Consider the following 12,932-nt stretch of genomic DNA (forward strand, 5'->3'; position numbering starts at 1 on the left):
GGAAATGATCTATTTTATTTGTTAATATCTTCATTTATTACTAATTATCAAAACATAATTGTTGTTACAAAAAATGCACTTATGTAATCCTCAAATATAGCATCCGAAAAACCAAATTTAAATTCACATATTTTCAATCTGTCCATCAATAAATCAGCCATATTTTAATTAATGAAATTCCCAGCAAATATTTGTTTTCAAATAATTTACGAAATATTCTTTCTCATTATAATTGAAAACTTCAAATAAAAATATTACCACATTTTCTAAGGTTGACAGTTTTTCTTCTCTTTTGGGTTGTTATCCAAAAAAAAATTAGGCCATAACATGTCACATGTCGTGACTTATATTACTTCTTACTTTCGTCTGATCCTATTTCACCCATCCAAGCCCTAAGAAAATGGCAAAGCTAAAATAATTGCAAGAAATTTTTGTTATCGTCATTTGGAACCTTAAAGGAATTTATCACTATTTTCCTTTTTTTCCTCATTTTCTTGGCAACATTTTTTTGGGAAGCGGTGGCATGCAGCGTGGCATGACAATGGAAATGGATGCTTGCCTGGCCTGGCAGGCTGCCTGTCCGACCACATATTGAATAAATAAAAATGTCATAATAACAAAAGTTACGACACTCAAAGTGCAAAACCATCCAACCTAACTAACGGGCATTCCATTTGGTCACATGCTCCGCTGCTCCGGCTCAAGTGATTTTGCCCACATTTCCAACTGTTTAGCTGCTATCTAACGCCAGAGCAAAGACCACGAAATTTTGCTACCGTCTGGAGATAAATGGGAAACCCAAGCGACAGAGGTCTACTGATTGTGGTTTAATGATTTTATTACCAGGCTGCCTACCCGCCTGCCTATAGCTGGGTAGGCTTTTCTTGTGCGCTCCCAACCGGGTATTAATACGACGACTGTGACCAAAAACAGAAACGCAATTTTTATTCCGGCATATAAAAGAGCCCACAAAACAAAACCACCAGCCATAGCCACCGCAAATAGCCGTATGGCAATGGCAATAGCGTTTGGCATGTGATGACAGTTTTATGATTTATTGGATAAAATTTGAAAATATTGATTGCGTTTTTCCACCATTTTCTTGGTAATTCAATTTAAGCCACCTTAACGGAAATTAAATTTGAAAGCAAATAAAAAATGTGTTGAACAAAAAAGGAATTTAAATTGAATTGAATTTGTTTCAGACGTCAGTTGCGTTTCTAGCCTCTGCCAGAAAATTAGAGGCATACTCAGTTTTGGTTTTGTTTTTGGTATAGAAAACATACATAAAAATTGTTTCTATACAAAAATATCTCAGAAATTCTTGTTTACAGAATAAATGTCTAATAGTTCAGAAATTAAGGTCGATTTCTTAGAGAAATTCCAAAGGACACTGACGTCAAATTTTTATTCTGTATACAAAATATCCGAAACTGAATTTTTTTCATTACCTCTCAAACTGAGGTAATTTTTTGTAGAAAAAGGAATACCTCCATTTATTCTATAGAACAAAAAATGCATCCTCTCTTTCTAGAAGTATTTTTAATACTGAAAAAAATACTATTGAAACTGAAGTCAGATGTTTAAAATTTTTGGATTTCCTTTCTATAGAAAACCAGTGAGCGGAGCAGTATAGTCGGACGGGCCGATCCTATCTTATCCTACACAAATACCACGGAAATCTAATTGTCTGCGGATCTATATTCCGAGCCTGGAGAATATTTCGCGAAAACTGCACCCTAATGAGGAGCAATTAGAGGTCAACAGCTCATCTTTCTTACCCTTGCCTATTTTCCGACTTTTGTTTTCCCGGGGTGCACATTTACTCCATTGCATCCTTTTTTAATTTTACACAGAAAAGTCTTGTTTGATTCTTCTCGTTAAATATTGACCGATCATTATCATAACAGCCCGTCTTGGCCAGATTCCATTCCTCATGTAAAATTTGTGATGTTTGTTTTGTAGCGTCTAGAACGACTAGAAAAAAACAGACAAAAATAAATGTTTCGGCACATTTAATCCTCAAAATATCATCTCATTACTAGATTACTACATATCCGGAACCTGAAGCAAACCTTCCTGTAGTGCTTATAGTAAAGCATAACAATATAGGTAGATCCCTTAAGTATTTACGTATAACTCCCACCTCCGAGGACATACAACAATATAATTGGTATCAATTTAAAGGTCTTGGATATACTATCAACATTTCGGGTCTATGTCCCTCAGGAGTAAATATATACGCCATATAATATAAATTCTGTTATTTTTCACAAAAAAAAAACCGCTAAATATTGTCCGATGATCATGATAAGATCCATGCTTGTTCCTTCGTAAGACCTTATAGAAAATGTGTATTTTTAGAAGACAGCATTCGTCTTCCTTCTGCAATAAATTCTCGCGTTGAGGGGACCCCCATTCTCGGTTACAAACATTTAACTTTGAATTTCCATTTAATTCGAAGCTTTAATTCAAAAACTAATAATCCCTTAAGAGACAAGGAGTCTTATTTAATTCGGGAAAATCGTTTGACATGTCATTCAGTAATTAAATTCAAAGAGACAAATGTGCAACTTTAAATTCATAAAATTCATTCAAAAAGTGGATTCCACTGATACAATGCTGACAGGGAACTTTATCACAGTTACAACAAATCCCTTCCCGCCTTGTTGGAAAAAACAAAATTTGATAATATGAAGGAAATGTTCATTTCGTTGTTGTTGCTGTTCACTATGTGCTAGCCTCTGTGTCTGTTAGGCTCGTTGTAATTTTTATTTGAGTTGTTTACGAGAATGGACATCCTGCTGCACATTTTGGTTTTGCAAAAGAATTGTGTATTTATTCAGGCCTCAACACGACCGTTTCCCTCTTCTTTTTTGTCGTTGTCCAACTTATATCCCTCAGTAAATGTGGTCTGTGGCAAAAGGGAGAAAATGCGATGTGGCGATAGGCTTGTTGGTTTGCCTGGTGGTCACACATCGTGTGCAGAGGCCGTATGAATGGCCCAAAGTTTCACAATGAAATAAAGATTACATGAATGAATACAAAGTAGAACTCTGTACTCTGCGGTGAGGAGAGTCAACAAAAACCCCGGCCATGTAAGAGTGGTCAGCGTCATCAACTCCACAAGGATTTGATACATTTTTTTCAACGCCATATATGTGTGTCCCCCAAAGCACCCACTATCCCAAAAAAAGTTATATACACCAACCACCAACCATATGTATATGAGTGTTGACCACCACTGGACATAGTATAAAAAGCGATGAATGACTCCCAAAAGGATTTATGCTGGCTTGTTATAATAAAAAAGAGGAGGATAAAGTATCTCAAGCTCAAGCAAGCATATCGGTTAACAAATGCAGCGCCCTCGCACATGGAGGAAATGGTTCGTTGGTGGCTTATGATGGCCAGCTACCTATGACCAAATCTGAGAGGAGGCAAAAAATTTTAACGTAACTTTTTGACTTTGTGTAAAATATATGTATTTGTACGTGTGTCCCTTCCCTCTTCTCTTTTATCTTTATTAAGGCGATACTCGGCCGCACAAGTTGAATGAACAGAATTGCGTTTTGTAACATTGTCAGGAGGGGGTTGTCGAATACTAACATAAAATAATGAAATTTATGGTTGTTGTTTTTTCTCTCTCTTGTGCATATTTCTGCATAAAATATGGAAAAGGTTTTATTAAATATCTCATTTGCAAATTAATAGTTTCGTACAAAAAATCGCTTTCGAATTGTGTTGGTGTAATTGTGGCGGGGTGGCACTTCAAATAACAAATGTGTGTTAATTATTGGCGCCGTTAAATGTGTTGCCACAAATTGTAGGGATAACCCAATCAACTAGTCACCCAGTGAACTGTCAAGCCATTCAACAACCCAATTTCCCATTTTCTTTTTGGCTAAAACTCAATTTAAATGCGGCTGGAATTGTTGTTGAGGTTGTTGGTGGCTTTGTACTGTGGTTTGTATTAAAATTTTGCTGCTTTGGGATTTCACTCTAGACCGCCACTAACATCTGTTGTTGATAGTTTTGATGTGTTAAAGCTGCTGCAAAAGCTTCAGGCTCTTCCTTCGAAGTCATACTTTTTTTTGCTGTGGGAGAACAGGCGTTAACACCCATACAATTGGTTGGTGGTGGTGATGCTTTGTAGTTAGCGCGGCATTACAATAATTAGAAAGTGTTGCTTGCAATGAAAAAAATCGATAAGGCGGAAAATAGATTTGATTATTAAATCGATACAAAATGGGAAAGTTTATGACAAATTTAAAAGAAATAAAAAAAACGTTTGACCCTAATGAAGTGCCAACAATAATAAAGAGGATTTTTTCTTCAATATTATATCGAAAAATTTGCATTTGTAAGGAATTTTACATGAAATTTTATTGAAAAATACTTAATTTGATAATTTAAAAAAGTACGTTGGGAAAATCCAATATTTTTTCGGCAGATGGCTGTACTGATAAATTTCTAGTAATCGATCACACAATTTCAGATTTATGCTCGTTGGAAGGCGGAAGGCCAATGATCGAAGTTACAGTCCGGACTTGGCACCAAGCTATTATCATATTTTTCTTGCATTGCAAAATTTCTTTAATGATAAAAAATTGGTATCTAGGGAGGATTTTGAAAATCGACTACTAGAGAAAATAGAGCAGGGCAATATGATGATACCTTTAAAATGACAAAAAGTCATGCAAGAAAATGATGGGACATTTCGAAGCATCTTAAAAAAATCCTGTACTTTATTTATTTTTCCCCAACCTAATATAATCAGTAATGACATGGCGCGTGACATATATGGGTTGTTTTGAGGATATTGGTCCATTACTAAACACAGTTGAGTATCTGGCCTAGTTTCATTCATTTGTTTAGTCATGTCATTCTATAGTAATATTGTGGGAGTATTACAAGTTGTGGGTAGAAGCATTGTCGAAATATTGGCCCAAGATCCTCCATTTAGTATTTCGATAGTCATATCTCGAAGACCTAAATCGATCTAGCTATGTCCGTTCATCAGCCCTTCTGTTCATTGTAATCAATGTAAAGTTCTCAGTTTTGAAGATAAGGTTCCACTTCGGAACAAAAAAATACAATATAGTTTTTGATGATGACAGGATACTGGTTAACGGTTAGGGGCATAATATTTCAAACACATTATTTTAGTCTATTTTTCTGTTCGCTCTACATGTGATAATATTGGCATAATATGACCCGAACACGACGAAATAATATACCAAAATTCATATCTGATGATGATTATTGAAATGATAATCATGAAATATTGCGAAATTTTTATTTTTGAAAAATGCAACTAGCCACAGCCGAAACCAACGCCTTTTCCGGCGTAATAGCTATTGAACTCTTTAATTTTAAATTTTATGAATGAACGAATATAAATATACCTATCACACTTAAATTATGATGTACTTGTTCACCTAGTTATCTGCTTGGTTGGTGGTTTCTGTCCATTTAACTTTGCACATCTCAATTACAGACGTTGTAATCATTAGCCGATATTTCCGATTACCTCAAAGGGGGGAGGGACACATGGAGAAAAATTAACAAATTAATCACTCTCGAACATCAGACACCACCCACCCACGACCAAATGTCATTTGATCTGTTTACACAACAATCATTACCGCCTACACTTCGATGTATAATGATTGTTGCTGAACGACTGACTGCATGTCTCTCTCTCTGACTAAGTAGCTACAGATCGAGCGTTGCTCTGAATGAGTTACACTGATTTTCACATGATAACAACAATTAATGATCGTATCATTTTAAATTAACTGACGGTTACCAGTTACTGTCTGCCAGCAGAGCTAAGTTAATAAATATTCGCCACAAACTTGTTGTCAGCTGTTGTGTGTGCGTGTGACTGAACTTTAAGTTCGTCTTTTAGAACGAAACAAAATATTTGCACTGACACTTGAGTAGCAGCAACTCAGCAGAGAAGAAAAAAATTGCAATATCTTTGGACAAACTCAATATTTTTTTCTAGTCTTATTGAAGGTTATGACAGCAACAGCTAAATCCAGATGTCAATTATGATTTTAGTTAACATTTTTTTTGTCGTTGGCAATAAAAAAACTGCTTTTAATTATTTTTTTTTTTTTGCTTTTCAATCTCCAAAGCAAAGATCATAGCTCTACTGCGACTAAACATGCCAATATTTGAAACGATTAAGAATTTTTTATAACTGATGTGTGTTTGTTTATGGAAAAATTGCTCCTTTGTGACACACACACATATGTTTGATTATAAACCAAAATGACATGGACAGACACCGAGGCATCCGTCCAATCTCAGTTGAAGCTATCAGATAGTTTTTTTTCTGTTCGTTTGTTCTGCATCTGCTCATATAAGTTTATATTTCCCTAGAGAATTGAAGCTGTTGTTGGTGATGTTCTGTCATGTTTAACGATGTCTGGTGAGTGTGTCGTTGGAAGAGTTGACACAGTTTCAGTCAGATTAATCCACCCAGCTAGCTGTTGGTTCTTTGAAGTCGTGTTATGCGAATTTGTTGTACTCACACTTGATAAATGACATGAGATGATTGTTATGGCCAAAACACTATGACCATTTATATGTGCAAGCCTGTGTGTGTGAATGTTCTCCATCCATGTCGTTGGCCATGGCTTTGATGTACAACAAGCATTTTTATTGCAATACCATACCATACCAAAAGCAAACACAGTCACATACACAAATTCGGGTTAAGAGCACTTGTATGATAATGTTTCTTGATTGGGACCACCAAAAAGTAGTAGCTTTGTGGTAAATTACAGTGGTTTGTTTCTGGTGTAATGGAATTTCTTGAAAGTGTCCTTGTTCTAATAAGAAGTAACAAGGAAATATGTTAACATTTAAGTTGAGGTTGCCATTTAAAATTCATTAGTTTACAATTAGGAGTTGAAAAGATAAACATGAGTACTTGGAAACTGAGAAAACAAGGTATAAACATCATTGGGGATTTTTTTTTTTGGTAAGGATCGGTTAATATTTAGAGGATGAAATGATGGACCAAATACTTAATTTTATCTGTTTATTGGTCGCTTCAGAGGCCTCAACTATGGCCTGATCATCACGAAATGTTACATGGAGGAGGTGATCAGGCTAAAGGATAAGCATGACTGTATTGATGTAAGTCGGTCAATATTTAGCGGGTTAAATGGACTCAGACATTTACTCCAGATGGATATAGACCGGAAAAAGTTGACAGTAATTTTATAGTGTGTATGTACTTTAAGTTATACGACCAGGGATGGTCCGTCTGGCGAATTTTGTAGGTTTTCATTTTTATAAAGGTTTAAATGTTGAAACCTGTATAAAATATATTAAACTTCATTTATTTCAATATTATCACCATATACAGTTATTTTCAAGAATATCCGTTATTTTTACATATATCTGATTATACCTTACTAGAAGTGATAAAAAATTTGGGAAGAAAATGTTGAAATTTGATATGTTTTTGAGTAAATATGTACAGCTATTTTGTCAAACCCATAATGGTGTTGGGTGGGTTTACGATGTTTCTGACGTGAACTGGACAAAAAAAGTATTTTTTCTGGGTTTATAGTCCCTTTATACGCAAAAATTATACTCCAAATTATACAAATCCGATGAAGTAATTTTTTACTCCTGGTAAACGTGATTAGGAAAAAATGCCGCTGATGAGCTTTTAGAGACTGTTAGAGTGCAACAATCGCAATATATTACCCAGATTTGGAATATAGTAGTTGTGTAGAGTATCATATGTTCGACTCGTCCAACTACAATATTTGATATGAAATTTTAGATTAATCGAAAGCTAAAGGCTGAAAAAATAAATCAATCAGAATGCTTTTATGATGATGAGTGCCTGAATTATAAATATTTATCAAATAAATGCCTTTAAAATATCACCTCTGTGCTTCACCAAAATCGTCAGTAGATCAAATTCATTACTTAAAATCTGGCATATATATTTCCTAATTTATCACAAAAACTTACTTCCTCAAAAAAAAAAAAAAAAATAAAAAAATAATAACATATATTGAGGTGGCAGTTAAAAATAAAACTTGATTCATCATGCTCCATCACATCTACGGTTAGATGTGTGTAGCTGTGTGTTTGTGCGTAGCATAGTTTCCTTTCCTTCTCCATATATTTGTAATGCTATGAAATATGACCAACTAATATGAATTTATTGTCGTAGGAAAATAGTCAGTAGGCAATGCCTAATAGAGCTATAAATTGTGCCACACAAATTCACATTGTCACAAGTGGACTTGGTTGGACATTATGGAAAATTGTCTTGGACAAATTGCTGGCAATCAAATGTGTAAAAATAAATTGGTCAATTCGAAGAAAAAAATAAACAATTCAAATCGAAAGGATTTTTGGGGATATGAAAAAAATAAAAAAAATATCAGCGGTCTATCCAAAATAGTTTTGGTCTTACCATCAAGAGAACGAGGAGGGTTCTTGGCACGGACACATTACGCTACATCTTAGAATCAGTTATAGTTACTAATACAAGTTTTGTTAAGCGGTCAATCTGATTGTTGAGATATAATAGTTCTACGCCCATCCAACCAATATGCCATTTATCCAAAAATCATTTTATTTTAAAATTCTATATTTAATTTCATTTTTTTCAATAGACGACTTAAATTTATTTCATATATATTTATTGTAGCATAAAAATTGTCTTTGATTTGGTCTTTAGTAAACTTTTAATTAAATGCATAAATTCTTCTTTGGTGTGAATTCTCAAATCGAAATAGAATGTTCATTTCAATCTTAATAGGAAATCTATAAATACTATTAGTATTAAGTCCTTAAAGGACACATGTGTACACAATCTTTAAATAGCCTTTAAAATTTCTCTACATTTTTGGGTTATTGGAATTCCAAGAATGTTCCCCAAAAAATTCTATTTTTCTAATAACTTGACTTTATTGAGATGTAAGGAATTTATGAATTCCATCAAATTCAAAAACATTGTGGTTTCATATTTGAGAAATATTTGCAGTTTTTTCTGGATAAATTTCCTTTTTGCACATACACACACATATTTATAATCTAAAGATATAAATAAACCAGTAGCCAGCAACATGTGATAGATGTAATATCCTGGTATGAATGTCCTGAGTTGTTTTATGTCATCAACACTATCTTGTGTGACTGCCAAATGGTATGATGAATGGAGCACTTCTAACTTTTGATTGTGTATGTGCATGTAGTTACATTCACAAAGTGTGTGTGTATGTGTAATGAACAGGGTTGCCACTTTTATTTTTGTATTTTGAAAAGAATCAAATGAGATCTATAGGTTAGGTTTTAGTGTTGCAAAATGCTCGTCTAATCCAATCAGTAGTTTATTGTTAAATATTAACAATATATACACTCTATGGGACATTGACTTCGGGAGTTATGGCAAACTGTCGAACTATAAGTACGTTGTACAAATCTGTCTCATATCTGTAAACGTAAATATACCTACTGACCTGGGCCGGATTTTTACTATGGGATTATATTAGGTTGGGGAAAAATAAATCCATTTGAGAAATCCATTATGAGAATGTCAATAAAATCGAAGTTGACCGGTATGTTAGCAGTCGTAACATCGCCCATGAGCTAAAAATCGACATAAAACTGTTTAAACCATTACACAAAACTGGGACTAACGGCCAGGAAGGTTCTGCTATGCATTTGGTGAGACTGGAAGAGGATTATTTATTATGAGTTGCTTCCATATGGCCAAACCTTACATCCTGATCTCTACTGTCAACAACTTGACCTTTTGAAGAGAGCAATTGAGCAATTGAATTGGCCAACTGGTAACCGCATATACACATGTTCAAGTATTTCAAATATTTCTTTGGCATTTTATATTAAAGATGTATTCTACGACCACAATTATAGCTACTACAGGTCACGTAAATATGGGCTCTGCATCTTGGTATAATAATGAAGCAAACATATTTCTCGAATGGCAACCCTATATGCTCGAGTGGCACTAATAATTAATATCCAACTCCAATATAGACCTACAGGAGTGTAATAAATAATTGTTTTGTATGAAAATAAAACAAGCCATGTGTACTAAACCAGATGACAAACTTATTAACAATTTAATAAATTACATTTTAAGGAAGACTAACGAAAGTCGCGATATTGCAGTCCATGGTTGCTTGTTGTTGGCTTACTAATCATAAAATGATTTTCGACACCAACACTACTCTGCTGTTGGTCGATTGGTCGGTCGGTTGTTACTTTGTCATTAAAGGCACACAAAGCATAAAAATGTCTTTTTGCCGAAAGCTGTCAAATAGACAAACGAGCTGTCGCCTTCTCAGATGTATGGCAGAGTGTTGGCCTATGGCTACGTAAATTTCAGCCAAGTAATGCCGCCATAACAATCACAGACCATTAAATGGATTTTACCACCTGTCTGGCTGTATATCGGGTTGTATGTGTCTGTCTGCCGGCCAGCCTGGCTGGCTGCAAACCCATTTGCCTATGTTGTTATATCATTCACATGAGAAAAGAAATTCGAAAAAATCCTGTTAAAATGACAAATATATCGGACGAAAAGGCAGTTAGCTTTGGCCGCAGATTTTATGTGCCTTAGAGGCATTTGCCATAACAAAGACATATTTCCACTTTGTTGGCCAAGCCGTGTGAAGTATTAAATTGAAAAAAAGGCTCAAAATTTGTTATTTCATGTGGTTGGAATTTTTTAGTATTTAAATAATATAAGAAACAAAAAATAATGTCCATAATCCCTACAAGTAGTCCACACTGTCAATACAAATTGAAATGAAGTATTAACAAACAAAAAAAATGCATGGCTAACAACCAAGTTAAATGAAAAATCGAAACATGTCAGAGGTTCGTATAAAAGTAAAAGGTGTTGAGGAAGTTATGACTGCAGCCAACGTATGCTAATTCGGCAACATAAACCCAGCTACGATCATCATAGCTTTAAGATATATGTATATGACAAAAAAAAGCTTTTCATGAAATATTGCATGACATTTTATTTATCTCTGAAAAATATTTCATTTGAAATTAAATTAAAAGATTTTTTATATTCTCTTTTCATTTAGGACGATTCGGATAACATCTACTCACGTTATTACGTGCCGGGTACCGTGACCCGCAAAAAGGAGGAAGAATTGGGTTCACCCACATCTGTATTGGAGTCCAGGCGTCAATATGCTTTACAGCAAAGACAAAATAAAGGTAAGAAGTATCAATTGAATAGAAAAATAGTATTTAAAAAATAAAAATTTCCATCACGAAACAGAAAAAAGTGCGATGAAAGTCGGTTATTAGTAATAAAGTTTGCTTCGGAAAATTTCTCCGCCTTATTAAACATACCACAATGCTGCTGCTGCAATATTTATTCTCCTAGAAAATGCTTCATCACTTTGTAAATATAAACAAAAAAATTCAATTTAAATGTTTTGAAAACATTTGCAATTTATGCAACACTCTCCAAGTGGATTAGAATATCATTTGGTTTCCATAGGGGAGGGAACATATCTCGGTTAAGTATTTACTACCTAAAAAGGCAAACTTAAGTTAGAGCCTTTGTTGCATTTTGGCACCAATAAAAAAGGTGTTTGTCAATGCCTTAGCATTGCACTAAAATGTCATAGCAAATTTCATGTTATTGGATCGAACGAAGAAAGAATGCCATATTTTTGCTTGTTTTTGTTTTTCTTTCCACTTCGGAATTTGAAACTGTTGCTATGCATTTTTTTCTGGCATAACTTTTTGGCTGGCATCATGGTTAACGTCGATGGTGTTAAAATGCGATTTCTAGGTGTTTGCCTTCAAACGCGAATTTAAGAGAACAAAAGGAAAGGAGGGAAAAAGGCTACGAACGGTGAAAAAATATACATAACACAAACAATGACAAGATGCATGCTTTTGACCTAAATTTGTTGTTACTGCCAAAAAATAATTTGTTTACTGTTCAGCACCATGTTGACACTTTTTGGTTTGCATGGCGCAAAAAAAAAGAACGAAGAGTAAAATTGTAACAACTGTTATGGAGTAGAAACTCGGTGGATATTTACTGTATCGTATGGTAGAATATGGCGCGTAGGCAGGATATAGTGCTGTACGGATTTTTTTTCTTTTTTTGATGACATCTGTAATAGGAACTGTTTTTTATATAGTTTTCATTTTTTTCCTTGCTCTCTTCTAGCTTTTGCCAGTGCCCATCATCGACGCATTGTTAAGGAGGGCTCCTGTCGCATACCACAACCACGCGTTGAACGTATTCGCCGTGACTCTTGGAAAATCTATACACCACATTGCACAATTTTACATCGATGTGCAGATGACACGGGCTGTTGTCCCACAGAACGTCAAACCTGTGCCCCAAAACGCACAAAGAATGTGGATTTATACTTTTTTGTAAGTACACATTTTTCTTTAAAGCTAGATTATAAGGAAATATTTTTTTAATTTTTATTAAGGATGGAGGATTTGTATGAATGTTAAAAATTTTTGCAACATATTTACATATTTATAGTATAAAAATATGTGAATATCGAACTTTGAGTGCATTTGTGAATTCTGTAAGGGAACCATTTTCCTAAATATATACATTGAAATGAGTCCTTTATTTTGAAAGTGGTGTAAGTTCATTTTAATATCCGATACAAATCTTAGTTTTCTAGAAAAGTTCACAAAACATATTACGTTATATCTTCTATCGTGCTTAAGAGTATAAAGCGATATTTAACGTCAATGCGGATCGGCCCATATATCTTTCGGTGAATTTTTTTCTCAAAAACCCTTCAAGAGCTCTCTCATGCTTCTGATCCATACACCAGCACGGGTAGTAGCAGCGTATTTTAGAGTGTGAGGTTTCAGACAAGGTGACAGTTGTTAATATCCCTGAAAAATATTCT

General features: G+C 34.4%; 1 protein-coding gene across 1 annotated transcript in view; it reads left to right on the forward strand.

The window, feature by feature from the left end:
- LOC133333327 (uncharacterized) overlaps positions 1 to 12,932 on the forward strand; it is a 169,470-nt gene that overhangs the window by 142,304 nt on the left and 14,234 nt on the right. Inside the window, exons 2-3 of the mRNA XM_061541641.1 lie at positions 11,112 to 11,247; positions 12,221 to 12,432. Of these exons, the coding sequence (XP_061397625.1) occupies positions 11,112 to 11,247; positions 12,221 to 12,432 (348 nt within the window). The remainder of the gene's footprint in view (positions 1 to 11,111; positions 11,248 to 12,220; positions 12,433 to 12,932) is intronic.

The sequence above is a fragment of the Musca vetustissima genome, unplaced genomic scaffold (genome assembly GCF_032173495.1).
Source record: "Musca vetustissima isolate MV318-11 ecotype Yass unplaced genomic scaffold, APGP_CSIRO_Mvet_v1 utg13749, whole genome shotgun sequence".
NCBI lineage: Eukaryota > Metazoa > Arthropoda > Insecta > Diptera > Muscidae > Musca > Musca vetustissima.